The sequence below is a fragment of the Oryctolagus cuniculus genome, chromosome 11 (genome assembly GCF_964237555.1).
Source record: "Oryctolagus cuniculus chromosome 11, mOryCun1.1, whole genome shotgun sequence".
In the NCBI taxonomy this organism is placed as follows: domain Eukaryota; kingdom Metazoa; phylum Chordata; class Mammalia; order Lagomorpha; family Leporidae; genus Oryctolagus; species Oryctolagus cuniculus.
The window spans coordinates 54,802,118-54,820,145 of NC_091442.1; the positions used below are offsets into that span (position 1 = coordinate 54,802,118).

At 56.0% G+C, this 18,028-nt stretch overlaps 1 protein-coding gene across 2 annotated transcripts in view; it reads right to left on the reverse strand.

Moving 5' to 3' along the window:
* Positions 1-4,755: 4,755 nt before the first annotated feature.
* Positions 4,756-18,028, reverse strand: part of GALNT6 (polypeptide N-acetylgalactosaminyltransferase 6) — a 40,543-nt gene continuing 27,270 nt past the window's right edge. For both annotated transcript variants that reach the window (XM_051845485.2, XM_002711189.5), the window contains 7 exons: positions 17,763-17,997; positions 10,881-10,998; positions 9,722-9,922; positions 9,172-9,303; positions 8,514-8,615; positions 6,697-6,849; positions 4,756-6,061 (listed from right to left, as the gene is read on the reverse strand). In XM_051845485.2, the coding sequence (XP_051701445.1) occupies positions 5,948-6,061; positions 6,697-6,849; positions 8,514-8,615; positions 9,172-9,303; positions 9,722-9,922; positions 10,881-10,998; positions 17,763-17,997 (1,055 nt within the window). In that variant the 3' untranslated portion in view covers positions 4,756-5,947. The remainder of the gene's footprint in view (positions 6,062-6,696; positions 6,850-8,513; positions 8,616-9,171; positions 9,304-9,721; positions 9,923-10,880; positions 10,999-17,762; positions 17,998-18,028) is intronic.

The window sequence follows — 18,028 nt, forward strand, 5'->3', positions numbered from 1 at the left end:
ACACAGAAAGGTCAGGGCCTAATTAATCATATGCTGGTAGTCGACAAGCATCCAACATGTGTGGTTTCAGAATTTAGCTGGAGAACCGGGACTGCTTTGCCCACAGGGTGCTCCCCTGCTCCTGTCCTTGTCATCTGTCACTGCCTCACTGGTGGCACCCTCCACGCAGAGACCTTCTGTGTGCATGCAGAGGTGACAGTGGGGACAGGAGAGGCAGGGGGAGTGACCGGCAAGAGGAAGGAAGACACTAGTGAGGTCTCCCGGCCCCAAGAGGGAGACTGGGCATCGCCCCAGGGTTCAGACACAGGTGTCAGTGTGGGGTCGAAAGCAAAAGGGATGCAGTACAGAGAATTCCTTACCTTTAAAATGTTTTTAGGGGGCCTGGTTCTGTGGCGTAGTGGGTAAAGCTGCCACCTGCAGTGCCGGCATCCCATATGGGTGCTAGTTCCAGCCCCAGCTGCCCCACTTCTGATCCAGCTCTCTGCTATGGCCTGGGAAGGCAGTAGAGGATGGCCCAAGTCCTTGAGCCCCTGCACATGGGAGACCCAGTAGAAGCTCCTGGCTCTTGACTTCAGATTGGCTCAACTCTGGCCATTGCAGCCATTTGGGGAGTGAACCAGTGGATGGAAGACCTCTCTCTCTCTCTCTCTCTCTCTCTCTCTCTCCCTCTGCATTTCAAATCAACAAATCTTTAAAATGGTTTTAAAATGTACTTACTTATTGTTTGAGAGGGGAGGAGGGAGGGAGAGAGAAAGCGAGCGAGATCTCCCATCCACTATTGCATTGCTCAAATGCCTGCGACAGCCAGAGCTGGGCCAGGCTGAAGCCAGGAGCCCAGAACTCCATCCGGGTCTCCCACATGGGTGGCAGGGGCCCAGGTCTTTAAGCCGTCACCTGCTGCCTGCCAGGGAGTGCATTAGCAGGAAGCTGGACTCAGGAGCAGAGGAGGGGCTTGAAGATGCGGGTGATCCAAATGGCATCTTAACCACTACACCAGCCCGCAGCAGGGGGAACTGTGGTGGAGGAAGGTGCTTGGGTGAACTCTCAGGCGAAAAGCTGAAAAGAGAGCCCCAGGGCTCGGGAAGGCGGGGCAGGGTAGGAGACGGAGCCCACAGCACAGGCTGGCTCTCTGAGGGCTCAGAGGGTGTGGGGGTGAGGAGCGGGCGATGCCTCCAGACCTCAGAGTGGGGAGGGGGGGCGGCAGCCGTGCACCCTGAGCTGGGCAGGCAGGGACCCCGGTTGTGCACAAAATGACCAGAGCCGTTGCTGGCAGCAGAGCAGAGAACTGTGGGTGGGGCAGGAACCCTAGCCCAAGCCAGGAATTTTGATCAGGACAGGGAGGAGCTTGGGAACCCACAGGGAAGCAGGACAACCTCTGGCTTGCCTGGGGTTTTTGTCGCCTGAGGCCCCAGAAGCCCAGCTTCTGGGTGCGGGGGTGGGGGGGTGCTGGGGTGGGAGGGCCTGTGAGAGGCTGCGGGAAGGGGTCCCTTGTTCAGGTAACCTCAAGGGCTCCCTTCCAGGACAGCCTCCAGCATTCCCGAAGTAGCCCCAGAGAAGGGACTGAGCCCAGCCAGGGTGCCTAGGGCCACTCTGGTCATTGTCTTCCCTCTTCTCGCTCGCCTCTGGAGCGCAAGGGGACAGGTCTGGGGCCGGGAGGACATCACACACTCTAAAGTGGCAGCCCAGGCAGGACTAATTTCACACCCATCCCTAGACTCTTGTCGCAGCCCGGAGCAGCCCAATCCCTCTTGGCTTTAAAAACCAAACTCTCAGGGCCAGCGCCACCATATGGGTCTCGGTTCGAGTCCCGGCTGCTCCTCTTCCGATCCAGCTCTCTGCTGTGGTCTGGGAAAGCAGTGGAAGATGGCCCAAGTGCTTGGGCCCCTGCACCCACGTGGGAGATTTGGATGGAGTTCCAGGCTTCTGACTTTGGCCTGGCCCAGCCCTGGCTGTTGTAGTCATTTGGGGAGTGAAGTAGCGGATGGAAGACCTCTCTCTCTGTCTCTCCCTCTCTCTTGTCTGTAACTCTCTCTTTCAAATAAATAAATAAATCTTAAAACAAAGCAAAACTCTCAGACTGCTCAGACCCTCACAACTGTGCCCAGTTCTCTGGCTGGACTCTTTGCAGGCTTAGCTTTGGCATTAGGCATAGCCAGTGGCCTTGGCCTACATCTTAACGTATTGCATTTCTTCTGACTTAGAGATTCCAATGTGAGGAATGCATTTATTTTACAATTTTTTCTTATTTATTTGAAAGCAGAATGATAGAAAAGGACACACACTGGGGCCGGTGCTGAGGTGTAGTGGGTGGGGCTAAAGATGGCATCAACATCCCATGTGGGCACTGGTTCGAGTCCCGACTGCTCCACTTTTGATCCAGCTCTCTGCTATGGCCCGGGAAAGCAGAAGATGGCCCAAGTGCTTGGGCCCTTGCACCCATGTGGGAGACCTGGAAGAAGCTCCTGGCTCTTGGCTTCGGATTGGTGCAGCTCCGGCCATTGCGGCCAACTGGGGAGTGAACCAGCAGATGGAAGATCTCTCTCTGCATCTCTTTCTCTGTGTAACTCTTTCAGATAAATAAATAAATCTTAAAAATTAAAAATAAACAAATAAAAGGACACACACATATCCTCCATCTGCTGGTTCACTCCCCAAATGACTCCAAAGGCCAGAGCTAGGCCAGGCTGAAGCCAGGAGCCAGCAACTCCATCCAGGTCTCCCATGTGTGTGGCAGGGGCCCAAGCACTTTGGCCATCTTTTGCTACCTTCCCAGGAGCATTAGCAGGGAGCTGGATTGGAGGTGGAGCAGCTGGGATTCAGAACCAGCGCCCATATGGGATGTCAGCACCCCAGGCAGAGGCTTAACCTGTGTTACAGCACTGGACCTGAGGAATGCATGCTTTTGAAATAAACACAAAAGTATATGTATGGGGATCTGGCACTGTGGTGTAGTGGGTAAAGCCGCCACCTGCAGTGCTGGTATCCCATATGGGCGCTGGCTCGAGTCCCGACTGCTCCTCTTCCTATCCAGCTCTTTGCTATGGCCTGGGAAAGCAGTAGAAGAGGGCCCAAGTCCTTGGGCCCCTACACCCATGTGGGAGACCTGGAAGAAGCTCCTGGCTTCGGATTGGCGCAGGTCTGACCGTTGCAGCCAGTTGGGGAGTGAACCAGCAGATGGAAGACCTGTCTTTCTCTCTGCACCTGCCTCTCTGTAACTCTGTCTTTCAAATAAATAAATAGATCTTTTTTAAAAAGGGGGGGAAGGTTAACTAAACTGGGTTTATCTCTATTATGGAATATCACATAGCTTTAAGAGAAAATGAGTTAGATTTGAATGAGCTGACATGGAAATACATCCTGGGAGAACTGAGTGACCACAACACGTATTTCATTTGTGTAGTCCTTAAAAAAGGAATGAAGGCCCTGCCCAAGCTGGGTGACTGAGCATCATCCCTGGGGAATGAGTGACTAAGTGGGCCCATGATGATGAATCACACTTTTTTAAAGAAACCTCCTATTTTTCTATACGATTGGACTTTTCTCCAGTGGATTATTTTTTACAACTAGAAACAAGGGGCTGGCATTTGGGGTCATGGTTAAGGAGCCACTTGGGGCGCCCACATCTCGTATCAGAGTGGCTGGCTTCAGGCCTCATTCCTGTTTCTGATCTGTACCCCTGGGAAGCAGCAGGTGATGGCGCAAGTGTTTAGGAGGTCATTGCCACCACGTGGGTGACCTGGCTTGGGTTCTGGGCTCCTGGCTTTGGTCTGGTCTCATCTTGGTCTTTGCAGGTGTTTGGTGTGTATGTGTGTGTGTGAATCAGCAGGTGGGTGCTCCCTCCTGTCTGCCTTTCAAACAAATTAAATAAATAAAACTGAAAAGTAAGCGAGGGATAAGCTCTTGGTTGTTTTTAGCTATTTGGGGCCATGGTGCGCACACGGGAGCCCCTCCGCCGCTGAGCGGTTCCCAGAGCCAGCACCTGGCTGGTGGCTGGGGAGTGGGAAGACAGCCACGCTCAGAGGGGTGGCTTTAAAGCAACAGCATCGGTGCTGAATGAGGGCAAGCTGGCCTCGGCTGCTCCTGCCCAGTGCAGCCAGGGGGAGTGGGGTGGGGTGGGGTGGAGAAGGTGGGAGGGCAGGTGGGGGGAGGGTGACTGCACAGATGTGACCCCAGGCTGAGGGGCCCACAAAATTGTTCTCTAAGATACAATCAAAAAAATAAAATAAAATAAAATGAAAGATACAATCAGCCTGGCTTAGATTCATCGTGGCATCTTAGGACCCCTACTGGGAGAGTTTTCCGGTTGTATTTCTCCGAGCGGCGCGGGACCCTAGGAAGGCAGGCTGTCCTACGACCCACGAAGGCGTCCACACTCACAACCCCTCCCCACAGTGTCCCTTTGGTTTCCAGCCCCTGCCCCTTTGCGCCTCCGCGGCTGGGCTGTGGCATCTCTGCTCGCTGAGCCCTTGGCACCATTGGCGGGCGGGCTCAGGTCACACGGAGCCGTCTCGGTGACGGCCGCGGGTGCAAGGAATGGCTCCTTCGCGCTCGCCCTGCGCCCCAGACATCCCTGCCACTCGCTGGCTCCAAGCACCCGCGTACCTTTGGGGTGGGCGTGCCACGCGGGAGGGACCCCATCTCACGTTCGCTCCGTGCACATCTGCTCTGCCCCCAACACCTGGGAGCAGAGGACGCGTAGGGAACATGACACCGTGGCCCCAAACCCAGCTCTTGACAGCTAACAGACAGCAAGGGCCCACGCCCAGAAACCTTTATTCTCACTGCCATCCCGTGTACCTTCTCTTCCCGACAAAGAACTTTTCCCCTTCCCCACGCCAGATCACATCCTGGCCACTAGCTCTTTTCCTTTTGGTGGGCTTGCCCCCCAACCTCGCCTCAGTAGAGGCCTCTTAGCTCCGGTGGGGGGAGGGCTAGGTGGCCACCTGCGGTGTTGGGGGGGGGGCGGGGCAGGAGGCAGATGTGGTCCTAGAGCACCCCCTTGTGGTGCCAGCCTGCTACTGGCATCACCAACAGCCTCCCTGGATGGGCTTGTCCATGCACCTGGGCGCTCTACTTCCGGTAAAGCAGCCAGGAGCTACCGGGTCCGGCTTGCTCAGAGAAGACCTCGCAGGCACTGCAGATCTCTTAATTTTGCCGAGGCTACTCTGCTTTTTATCGACTTTAAATATGGGGCTTAGGGGGAAAAAAAAAAAAAAACGGTCTGGGACCTAAACTTGACAATCACTGGTCCCAGTGAGCTTTCTTTCAACATGAGCATCCCAGGATTCCCTCACCGGGGGCCACCTGGCTCCACTGTCCTAGGCTTCGTGGAGCCAGCCAGCTGGAAGTGACCAGGGCGGGTGGGCAGAGGGGACAGGATGGCTGGTGGCTGGCAGGTGGTGTAGTGTTCTCGTCGCGTAGTGGAAGGAGCCAGCAGCCTCAGCTCTGGCCACCTGCTGGCTAGGGGCCGGCACACATGTTCTTTTACCTCTGCCTCCGCTTGCCCATCTGTAAAACGGGCATGCAGCATCCTGTCCTGATTTTCTCACAGGGTTACTGCGCAAGTGAAGATAGAAGCCACCTGTCAGGCTGCCTTCTGTCTGAACGGTCCAGCAGACTTCCGGCCACGGGAGCCAGGGAGGCTACCTTGGGCCTCAGCTGCCTCCGTGGCAACACGCGGCTTCCGTGGAGTCTGAGGTGCTGTTGTGTGAGGATTCGGGATGTGGCCGCGGGGGCGCTTTGCATGAGCCCGGCAGTGATGTCCTGAGCCGCCCCCCGGCTGCCCTGTTTCCAGGACAGAAGGAGAACCCCAAGCCAAGTCCCTCGTGTCCTGGTGCTAGAGGGTCGGTCCAAGGACCAGGACCTTGGACATCAGCGGCTCTGTTTCTGGAGAGGCTTGTTGGGGTGTGGGGTGGGGTCCCCCCACTGGGGATGATCAGGGAGGAGCCTAGACGAAGAGCCAGAGCTGGTGGGGGTCGCTGGGATTGCAGGGAGCCATGGCTGGCTTTTTGTCCCTGGATGTCAGGCAGGTACCAGACCCTGAGTTCCTGATGAGCTGGTCCTGAAAGATGCAACAGCGAGGGATCAATTGAAGAGCAACGGGCTGGAGTGGGGTGGGGGGCAGCTGAGCAGGGGCAGAGGAGACCCCAGAAGGCACCAGGAGGGCACTCCGAGTTCTGTCCTGGGCCACCAGACGCAGTCCCAGGGTTCCTCCCTTTAGCGAGTGGCTGCAGTAGAGGCCCCCCCTCCCCCACACAGCCAGACCTAAAGACCCGGGACCACCCCTGCCCTGCCATTCCTCAAGGTCAGGCCTCTGTTCTCCTAAGCCACTCACAGGCTTCACCCAGCTCGTCCGTCCGTCCGTCCGTAGCAACAGGAGCACCGACAGCTAGGACACAGCAGTCCCCGCCCTCCGCCCTGCCCCCAAGTCTGAACAGAACCCCGGGCAGGTGAGAGCCCCCAGCACGTGGCACCTGGCCCACGGGGCAGGCAAGAACCACGATGCCTTTTCCACCTGCGTCTCTCTGAGTCCAGCCTCCAGCCCACACTCACCATGTTTCCCACGGAACCCCAACCCGCCCTGCGCGTGGCGTCTCGGGCACATGATGCAACAGAACAAAGCGGGTGGCGGCGGGGGGTGTGTGGTTCAGAAGTGGCCTTGGGTTTGTAACTCAGCTTTCTGAGCAGCGGTCTCACCTGGGTCAATTCCCATTCCTCGTCCCTGGGGACCTGGCTGTGTTTGCCGGTGAAGTGGCAGCCCCTGAGGCCCAGGGTGCTGGCGCTGGCGTGTAGACACAGCTGCTTCGCGATGTTGTGTCGGAGGTCTTTCTGGGTTGTGTACTCAAAGTACTGGGAGTGGAGACGAGAGGGGGCGATTCTGAGGAGCAGGTGGAAATGGCGCGCCCCCTTCCGAAGCCACCTGGCCCCTAAATGCCAACCCAGCTGGGGAGCAGCCAGCGGTCAAGGCCCTGCCAAGGTTTTTAGTGAGTAAGGTGCCACCTTTGTGATTTCCATCAGACCTGGTTTATCAGGAGATGATTGATGGTTACTTAATATAGCTTTCTGAGGTTGGGGCGGGCTTGTGGCGGAGCTGGTTAAACTCTCCCTTGGGATGTGTGTGACCCATATTGGACGATTCACATCCTGGCTGCTCCACTTTTTTAAAGATTTATTTATTTATAGGCAAAGTGATTGGGGGGGGGGCTAGAAATCTTCCCATCTGCTGGTTTACTCCCCAAATGGCCACAATGGCTGGGGCTGGGCCAGGCTGAAGCCAGAAGCCTGGAACTGCCTCTGAGTCTCCCACGCACGTACAGGGGCCCAAGCACTTCTTCTGCTGCTTTCCCAGGTGCATTAGCAGGGAGCTGGATTAGAAGTGGAGGAGCCAGGACTCGAACCGGCGCCCATACGGGATGCAGGTGGTGCAAGCAGTGGCTTAACCCACTGTGCCACAGCACTGGCCTCATGGCTGCTCTGTTTCTGATCTAGCTTCCTGCTGGTATGCCTGGGAAACAGCAGATGACCGTTCAAGCAGTTAGGTCTCTTCCATCTATGTGGGAGACCCGGATGGAGTTCTGGGATCCTGGCTGTTGTGGCCATCTGGGAGTGAACCTACAGATGGAGGTTCTCTCTCTCTGTTTCTCTCTTTGCTTTTCAAATAAAATGAAAATAAATAACATTTATTATGTCTTCTCCATTTATAAAAGTTTTTTAACATTTAATTTAGCTCCATTTTAAGCAACATCTGGGAAAAATGTGTTTGATGGGCTGGTTCTATTTTTAGTATAAATCACTGTTAAAACCTTCATCAATGTATCATCTAACATGATCTGGCAGATCAACGGACATTGGAGAGGTGGGGTGGGAGTGTGAGGAGAGACGCTTCCTCCACTGGTTCACTCCCCAGGCATCTGCAATGTCCAGGTTAGGACCAAGGCTGGAGCTCAGAGCTCAGACCAGGTCTCCCATGTGAGCAGCAGGGACCCAAGCACTTGAGCCATCATCTGCTGCCTCCCAGGGTCTGCCTCAGCTGGGAGTCAGGAGCCGTGGCTGGGCACGAAACCGAGACCCTTGATATGGGACACAGGTGTCCTAGTCGACCCCTTTATTGCTAGGTCTTGCACACCCCTGCTCTGGGCACTCAGGGAGATGGAGTCCTGGGGAAGGGGCCAGCTGCTGGCGCATCCTTTGGGAAGTGCGTGGGAGCTTCCTGGGCATTGGGCAGCTGTGAGATGTCCCAAGGTGGCTGCCTTGGGGTCACTCCTGGGTGGGAGGAGCAGGTTGGTGGCTCCAGGACAGGGGGTGCATCTCAGCCCCAGTGATCACTGAGTAGCTCACCTCCTCCAGGCAGCCTACTGTGGTTCTCCCTCTGGATGTCCCCACTTCTGACTTCAGCCCTTGTCTGTGTCAAACTGGGATCTTCCTAATGTCTGGGGTGCCACCTCCTCCCATTCTAGTCCCCAGGGAAGGAGTCCCTGGAAGGGACAGGGCCCCCTCCCCTTTGGCCTGGGTACCTGGTTGCCGCCGAGGCCGTGGCACGAGTACATGATAAGGGGCTTCCCTCCTCGGTTGTTCTCACCCACGTCCAGGCATTGGCCAAGGCCAAGGTTCTTGATCTGCAGAACAACAAACACAGGAGTGGGGAGGTGCAGGAGAGAGCAGAGTCAGGAACGTTTTAGGTGGGGCCCAACAGAACCAAGTCCTCCTCTGCTCAGTTCCTGTGCTCACCAGCCCCAGGGCCAGGAGTTGACAGCAAAGTGGGGTGCAGAGCCCCCCAGGCTGGGAAGGACAAGCTGGGACACGCCCCGTCTCTCCCCAACCACAGGGAAGGATGAGCAGCCTCCAGGTGCCTGGAAGAAGCCCCCAGCTCTCCTACAAGGCGTGGTTCTCAAAAGGGCCATCCCAGACCAGCAGTGCACCTGCTAGACATGCAGAGTATTGGGCCCCACCCCAGTCCTGAGTCAGAAGCTCCAGGACCCCCAGTGCACGCCAGTGTTTGAAAACCACTGTGATGGGCTGTTTGCTGCCCACAAGGTCTTTGGCTATCTATCTCTGGGCCAAGGAGGGTGGCGGGGAAGACAGTCTCTGGTGGCCCAGCTGCGGGGGTGCGTGCCCTTGGACTTCCCCAGGGCTGCCGGGGTTACGGGCGGGCATGCTGCTCTGCAGACTCACGGCTCCATAGAAGGTGGGGTTCAGGTCGGGAACAAACATCTCTGGGTAGACGTTGTGCAGGAACCAGGAGAAGTTGTGACAGTGCAGTTGCTCCCTGAGCTGCAGCCGTTCCGAGATGTCCCCAAAGGATTTCTGCCAGGCAAGCAGGGCCCCCAGGGGGCAGTGTCACCCCTCCCCCACCGCCACCCTGACCTCCCCGCGTGGGCTGACATCGCCCAGAGAGCACAGAGCTCCTGGGGTTGCTTCCTCTCCTGCGTAGGACCTGTGGGTGCCACTGGCTCAGGGGGTCACACCCAAACCCCTGGCCTGGCTCAGGGACCCCACACACAGCATCCGCCCACTCCCTCATCTGCTGAGACTCCCTAATCAGTGCTCTCCTGGTCCCCAATTCTGAGCCCCTTCTAGGTAGGGACAGCAAGGTCCCTTCCCCCCTGTAAGATCTTGGTGCTCTGATTCACAGAACCTCACAAAGGGGGACACTGCGAGGCAGAGATGGGGGTCCCGGGGGCCCTGCACTCCTCCTCACCCCAGACACCTGCCTTCCTCTCACCTCTTGGGCCATCTTGGCTGCCTGTAGATTTCTCCTGTAGAAAATCTTCTTGTAGTTGTCCATCCAGACCTCAGCCAGGCGCACCTGGTTGCGGGCAATGACGTTGGTGCCCTTGGGGAAGGTGTGGGGGCTCTTGGTGCGGAACACGTGGCCCACCACGGAGCAGGGGATGATCTCCAGCTGGCCTCCACACTGCCACACCTGACACGGAGGGAGACAGGACGGGCGCCTTCAGGAGGGGGGGCCGGGAGACGCTCTCCCCCCAGGCGCCAGACCCTAAGTCCGAGGGACCCAGGCAGAGGCTGGAGAACAGTGTGGATCGGGTTTCTTCCAGGCCAGGCTGAGACACCCCAGACTCCCCCAGATCTAGGCAGAGGACATTGGCAGGGTCTGCGGCTTACAAGGGCCCACCTGAGAGAAAAGACAGTCGGGCCTGTTCGTGCCTGTCCCCGACTGGAGCCCTGATCGCTCAGCCTCTAGGCCAGCACTCAGCCAGGTGGCCCTGGAAGCTCAAGGTGAGAGCAGCAAGGCCACTCAACTACCAGGTGGCCTGTGGCACAGGGACCTGGCGCCCTTGGCACGCCGGCTTCCTGGGAGCCAGGGGCCCTCTCTCGAGTCTTCGGCTGGGAGCCTGTTGCTCCCCACATTAGCGTGGCCGCCATGGCAGAAGTAGCCACGTGCCGAGTACCCACCCATGCCGGATATGGGCACAGGTGGTTTTGCAAGGGATCTTACTGATCACGATTCTACTGGCCCAGGGATTCATGGAGATCCAGGCTCTCCTCTGGACCGCCTCCTAATCTGCATAACTCCCAGAGTCCCTCAGGGTCCTGGCGACCACTGTCTCCTCTCACAGTCACAGGAGTTTGTGACTCCCGTGGGTGCGGTGGCCTCTAACCTGGGAGGAGGGGCCTCATAGTGGCTTTTTGTCACTTCCGGTAACACTGACAATTACTCCGCCCAGTGATTTGTTGCGAGTTGTCCAATCAGATTGCCACGGACAGAGAGGGGAGCAGAGGAAGAGGGGAGCTGTGGTGGGAAACGGCCACCCTCTCGAGTTCAAGTTCCAGAGGAGACATCCCCAAGGCTGCCACTGCGTGACAGCGCCTCCAGCTTCCCCTGGGATGACGCGGCCCCCCCAAGCCCTCTTCACTCTCACCCGGAAGGACATTTCCACGTTCTCCCCTCCCCAGATCTCCATCTGATTATCATAGGTACCGATGTGTTCAAAGTAGGACTTGGAGATGGAGAAGAGGCCGCCAGCAAACGTCGGGGATCTGCAGAGACAGGGAGAGCCGTGTGCATCTTGTGCCTGTGGGGACACCCGACCTGGCTCCCTGGTCCCTTCCCTGCTCCTGGGACGGGCGGGCCCCTCCTCTGCGGACTCGCTCGCCGCCCACGGGGTCTCCCTGCAGGACCAGCTGAAAGGAGACATGGTCACCCCCCCTCATCCAGGGACATGTCAAGCGCCACCCACCACGCCTGCGTGTGGAACACACAGCCCGAGCTGCGCTCATGCTGGGGCAACACAGAGCCTGGAGCAGGGCAGAAACTCAGTCCATTCATGAAAGCAGGCAGGATTCAAAGCACGAATGAACCAGCAGTCTCCGCTGGGCTGGCCCCGTGCTGTTTCAGGGTCCCCAGCCCTTTGCGCCATCTTGGCAGGAGCTTGACCCTGATGTCTTATATTCCCCGAATGAGAAACTTTAGCTTTGGTTGCTTGGAGCAGGGGTGGGGAAGGGGACGTGTAAGAGGGGGCTCCTGGGACCACAAGGTGTGCCGAGAGGTTAGGAGAAGATTCTGGGTTTCCGGAAAAGGCGGGGCGGCATGGACCCGGTGCAAGATAAAAATAGACAGAAACATCTCATGCAGGGGGTTTGGTTATCAGCTTGGTCATCACAGCGGGGCTGAGGGCGAGGGTGCTCCAGTGGACAAAATGGTCATGGAAAACGAAGTGAAAAGCAAAGTTTATTCTGGTGCAGCAAAAGGTTGAAATCCATTGCCCACGAAATCCGTTCAAAAAGTTCGGGACAATGTGCTATGTAAAGGCTTGTTCAGGTAGTTAGCCTAGCTGCTGAGATGCCCAGACTCCGCTCACCAGGGAGTTCCTGGCTTCAATGCCAGGCTCCAGCTCCTGACTCCTGACTCCAGCTTCCTCTGAATGCAGACCATGGTGGGCAGCAGTGATGGCTCAAGAACTTCCTGCCGCCCATGTAGGAGACCCGGATGGAGTTCCTGGCTTCTGGCTTCAGCCCTGGCCATTTCAGGCATTTGAGGAGCGAACTACTGAATGGGATCTCCCTCTGCCTGTATTTCTTTGCCTCTCAAATAAATACATAAGACAGAAAAAAAAAGGATGTGTGGGAATTCAAAAACAATTCTGGCAGCAAAATAAACATCTTTGAATTCCACTTTCCACAAAACTTTTTGAAGTTCCTGCAAGAGAATATAATGGTGGTGGTTGCTTCCGTTCCTGGGCCAAGCCAGCTTGGATTGGATGGGGCTTTGCTGCCCTCATGTGGTACAACCAAGCAGAAAGAGACCGACACCTTCTCCATCACCCCAGCACCTAGCCAGGTACCTCACACACAGCTTGGGCTCAGCCAGGGGCAGCACATCAAAGAGCCTGCCCTTGGTTACCTGTGGCTGGCCCAGTCACCATGGAGGTGGTTCCTGCAGCCACTTTCTGGGCAAAATTTCTCTAAACAAATCCTTGATTTATTCCGTTTCTTTGAAAGGTACAGAGGCAGAGACAGAGATCTTTCACAAGCTGGTTCACTCCCAAGATGCCCAGAGCAGCCAAGGCTGGGCCCGGCCAAGCCAGGAGCTTGGCAACACTGCATCTGGGTCCCCTGCCTGGGAGATTCCCAAGTGGCATCGTCACGGCGCTGCCAACTGCCTGTTCTGGAAGCAATTTTAGCTGGAAACCCTCCTGTCCAGCCGCCTTCCTGTCCCTGGTTTTGGTCTCTTCCAAGGATCTCAAGTCAGCCCACGCAGAGTCCAGAGAGACTGGGGACAGTCTGGGACTCCAGGTGAGTCCCTGACACCACCAGACTTCCTCTGCAGAGAGTTCCCCAGCAGACCTTTCTCTTGCCTTTTACTTATTTGAGGAGAGAGAGAGAGAGAGAGAGAGAGAGAGAATCTCCAATTTGCTGGTTTACTCCCCCAAATGCCCACCAACAGCCAGGTCTGGGCCAGGCCGAAGCCAGGAGCTGAGAACTCCATCTGGGCTGCAGTAGGGCCGCAGGTACCCAACTATTTGAGCCACCACTGCTGTCTCCCAGGCTCTGCACAGGCAGGGGCTGGAGCTGGGAACCCACCCAGGCCTTCTGATGCGGGACGTGAGTGTCTTAACCACAAGGCCACTTGCCCGCCTGCCCTGGTGTCTTGCTTTCTCAGGTTGAGAAGTCCCGGACAAATTAGCTTAGGATAAAACCAACAAGGAGGGGCCTACACTGTGGCATAGCAGGTGAAGCCACTGCTTGCAGCTGACATCCCATTTGGGCGCCGGTTCGAGTCCTGGTTACTCCATTTTCGATCCAGCTCTCTGCTATGGCCTGGGAAAGCAGCAGAAGATGGCCTAGGTGCTTGGGCCCCTGCACCCACGTGGGAGACCCGGAAGAAGCTCCTGGCTCCTGGCTTCGGATTGGTGCAGCTCCAGCCATTGCGGCCAATTGGGGAGTGAACCAGCAGATGGAAGATGTCTCTCTCTCTCTCTGTCTCTCTCTCTCTGTCTCTCTCTCTCTGTGTAACTCTGACTTTCAAATAAATATTAAAAAACAACAACAGCAACAACAACAACAAGGAAAGCATGCTTTAGATCCATGACAGACAATCACTAGAAAACACCCCGAATTCCTTGCCCTCATTCCTGGATCCCCAGGTTCGTCCCCTGCTCCCCTTCGCTGCCCCATCAACTCTGAGAGTGCAGGATGGGAGGGTAGAGGGGTACACAGTCCCTCTGGGGGCATGATGTGCAGTGCCTCGGGCTGGCCACACATGCTAGCGGGCCACTGGAACCAGAGAGCAAATTCATGGCTCAGACACTAGAGCTTTGTCTTACAGTGGAGGCGGGGTTGTCAGCGCCGGGTGAGAGCCAGGTGCCCCATCTCTGACTGTGCCACAGTGTGCCTGGCCCCTGGTGTCCGGGGGTGGGGGTGGGGTGGGCGGGACCTCTGTGCGCACCGAACAAAAGGCATCTGTGAGCGAATGGAGGGGCAGTGGGGAGATTGAATTTCTTCTCTTTCACCTGCTCTGTCTTTTCTCCCTCTCCTGCGAATGGAGACAGAGCAGGTGAGTGTCCAGGAGCCATGGCATCCTGCCTGGGGCACCCACCTGAGCCCTCCCGACTGAGACTTGGGGTGGCACTTGGTAGGATTCTGGGAGGGCTGGTTGGGGGAAGGAACTCCGGCCCTCTCCCCCTTTCAAACTTGACCTCTCATCTCTGGCCACCATGTCCCCAGCCTCTGCTGTCCTCTACCCCAGATGTACAGTCAAGCTCTCCCTTACATGCGTGGCGGGTCCAGAATTCAATGGCACAAACTACCCAAAGGCCACTCCCCATCTCAGTTTGATTGCAACAGCCGTTAAATTCAAGCAGCCTGCAGAGGGATGGGCGAGGTGTGGGGCAGGGGGTTGCTGAGCCCTGGGCATTGAGCAGGGGATTCCCAGCCCACTGCCCACCCTGCATTCGGAGGCGGACCCTCGGGCTTGAGGGCAAAACCTGGTAAACTTCCTCTTTTTATGAGGCTCGAGATCAAAGGAGGGGTTTTACGTTTTTAGTTATTACTGTAGATTTTTTTTGAAAACTTGATTTATTTTGAGAGGCAGAGACAGACACACAGACAGACAGACAGACAGACACAAGGACACAGCGAGAACTCCTATCTGCTTGTTCATCTTCCCCCATGCCTGCAACAGCTGGGGCTGGCCTAGGCTGAAGCCAGCAGCCCAGAACTCAATTCAGGTCTCCCACAAGGGTAGGCGGCAGGGACCCAAGCACTTAAGCCCTCACTGTTGCCTCTCAGGGGACACGTTGGTGACAGAGGTGGACTTGGGAGCAGAGCCTGGACTTGAACCCAGGCACTGATATAGGACACAGGTCTCCCAAGCTACATCTTAACTGCTGCACCCAGTACCCACTCTCTATATACATATTTATATTAGAGATTTATTTACTTATTTATTTGAAAGGCAATTATAACATGGAGCAGAGAGAGAGATCTTCCATCTGCTGGTTCACTCCCTGAAAGGCTGCAACAGACAGGGCTGAGTCAAGCCCAAGGCAGGAATCGGGAACTCCATCCGGGTCTCCCACCTGTGCAGGGGCCCAAGCACTCGGGCCATCTCCTGCTGCTTCCCAGGCGCATTAGCGGGGAGCTGGATTGGAAGTGGAGCAGCTGGGACACAAACCGGTGCCCATATGGGATGCAGGTGTCATAGGTGGCAGCTTAACCTGCTGTGCCACAAAACCGGTTTTTATATTTTTTAAACTTATTTTGAAAAGATTTAATTATTTATTTGAAAGGCAGAGTTACAGAGAAGCAGAGGCAGAGGTGAGAAAGAAACAGAAAGAAAGACTTTCCATCTGCTGTTTCACTCCTCAGATGGCCATGACCACTAGTGCTGGGCCAGGCCAGGCCAAAGCCAGGAGCCAGGAGCTTCTTCTGGGTCTCCCACACAGGTGCAAGGGCCCAAGGACTTGGGCCATCTTCTACTGCTTTCCCAAGTGCATTAGCAAGGAGCTGGATTGGAAGTGGAGCATCTGGGACTGGAACTGGTGCCCACATGGGATGCTGGCACTACAGGCAGAGGCTTTAACCGCTAGGCCCCAATACCAGCCACTCCAGTTTTTACATGTTTGAAAGACTTGTGGCTGGCTCCACGGCTCAATAGGCTAATCCTCCGCCTGCGGCACCAGCACCCCGGGTTCTAGTCCTGGTTGGGGCCCGGATTCTGTCCCGGCTGCCCCTCTTCCAGGCCAGCTCTCTGCTGTGGCCTGGGAGTGCAGTGGAGGATGGCCCAAGTGCTTGGGCCCTGCACCCGCATGGGAGACCAGCAGAAGCACCTGGCTCCGGACTTCGGATCAGCGTGGTGTGCCGGCCACAGCGGCCATTGGAGGGTGAACCAACAGAAAAGGAAGACCTTTCTCTCTGTCTCTCTCTCTGTCCTCTCTGCCTGTCCAAAAAAAAAAAAAAAAAAAAAAAAGACTTGTAAATTTTTTTAATTGATATTTTTTACCCTCATGTTAACCCTGAATTGAACATTATACAATGCATACACATATCACAACATCACATAGCGTCTCATAAATATGTAGGATTTTTATGCCAATTAAAAAATTAAGAGTCCAAAAAGAAGACTATGCAACAGGCTTTATGTAGCCAGCAGAGCCTAAAATATTTTGCTACCTGGCAATTTACGGAAAAGTTCAGGGAGGCCGGCGTTGTGGCTCAGCGGGTGAAGCCGCTGTTTGCAACTGTTGCATCCCATATCACAGTGCTGGCTCACTGCCCCACCCTGGAACTGCCTTTCAGAAAAACAAAGCCAGCTACCCAGCTTCCAATCCCGCTCCCTGCTAAAGCAGCCATTTGGGGAGTGAACCAGCCAATGGAAGATTGCTGTCTCCCAGAAGAAGCTCCTGGCTCCTGGCTTTGGCCTGGCCCAGCCTCAGCCATTGTAGCCACTTGGGGAGTGAACCAGCGGAAGGAAGACCTCTCTCTCTCTTCCTTAAGATCTCTCTCTATCTCTTCCTTTCAAATAAAGAACTAAATCTTACAACAACAACAACAAAAAAAGATTGCTGTCTCCATCTCTGTCATTCTGCCTTTCATATTAAAAAAAAAATCTTAGAAAAGTTCTGGGGCTGGCACTATGGCAAAGCAGGTAAAGCTGCCGCCTGCAGTGCCGGCATCACATATGGGCACTGGTTTGAGTCCCGGCTGCTCCACTTCCGATCCAGCTCTCTGCTAATGCACCTGGGAAAGCAATGGAAGACGGCCCAAGTCCTTGGGCTCCTGAACCCCTATGGGAGTGCTCCTGGCTTCTGGCTTCAGATTGGCACAGCTCTGGCTGTTGTGACCATTTGGGGAGTGAACCAGCAGATGGAGGATCTCTCTCTCTCTTCTTTTTTTTTTTTGACAGGCAGAGTGGACAGTGAGAGAGAGACAGAGAGAAAGGTCTTCCTTTGCCGTTGGTTCACCCGCCGCGGCCGGCGCGCTGCGGCCAGCGCACCGCGCTGATCCGATGGCAGGAGCCAGGAGCCAGGTGCTTCTCCTGGTCTCCCATGGGGTGCAGGGCCCAAGCACTTGGGCCATCCTCCACTGCACTCCCTGGCCACAGCAGAGAGCTGGCCTGGAAGAGGGGCAACCGGGACAGAATCCGGCGCCCCAACCGGGACTAGAACCCGGTGTGCTGGCGCCGCTAGGCGGAGGATTAGCCTATTGAGCTGTGGCGCCGGCCTCTCTTTCTCTCTCTCCCACTCTGCCTTTCAAATAAATAAATAAATAAATCCTCTTTTTTTTTTTTTTAAAAAAAAGCAGATATATGTATAATATTTTTAAAAAAGGAAAGTTCAGGGTAACTGACCTTAGCAGCCCAGGCTGCTGCCTCTGATGACCATGGCTATTCAACAGTGGCCCCCAGCCAGCGTCTCCCACCCCCAGATCAGGCCCCAGCCCTGTCATTCCACATGCAAGGGAGGGACCACATGGGACAACGGGGGTAGAGCTGGCTGTCCAGCATTGGGCATGCAGTAACTGACTGATGAGAGCAAACCACTAGGCTGGAGGGTGGGAAAGGGGCTTTGGGGCAGCCCAGCGTGGGCATCCATGCCACATGGCCCAAAGTCAGCTGTTTATCACTATAGCCCTCAGTGTTCCCACCTGTAAAATGGGCTGATCGTGGTGCCTACCTCCATCGGAGAGAGAAGTTAAGACAGACAGGTCAAGTGCTTGAGAGAGCACCTGACAAACGCTGATGCAAGACGGCACAGGTCCCCGGAAGCGGGTGGCCCTGGAGCCAGGCAAGGGGTGGTCCTTACTTGATGGGGTACGTCTCATCCTTGCGCCTCCGGTTCTCGTGTGCGGGAACAGCCTCCCAGCCGAAGGTCAGGCTCCAGTCGAAGTTGCCCCGGCTGTGGACTCTGCCCCTTTGCACAGGTTTGGAGAATTCAAAAGTGTTCAGGTCTATGGTGACGATGTCAGGGCTCACCACGACCGTCTCGTCCTCGGCGATCCTGGCCAAGAGAGGTTCCAGCCAGCCGGTGAAGCACTCGCCTGCGGGGGGCGTGGGGAGAGACAGGTAAGG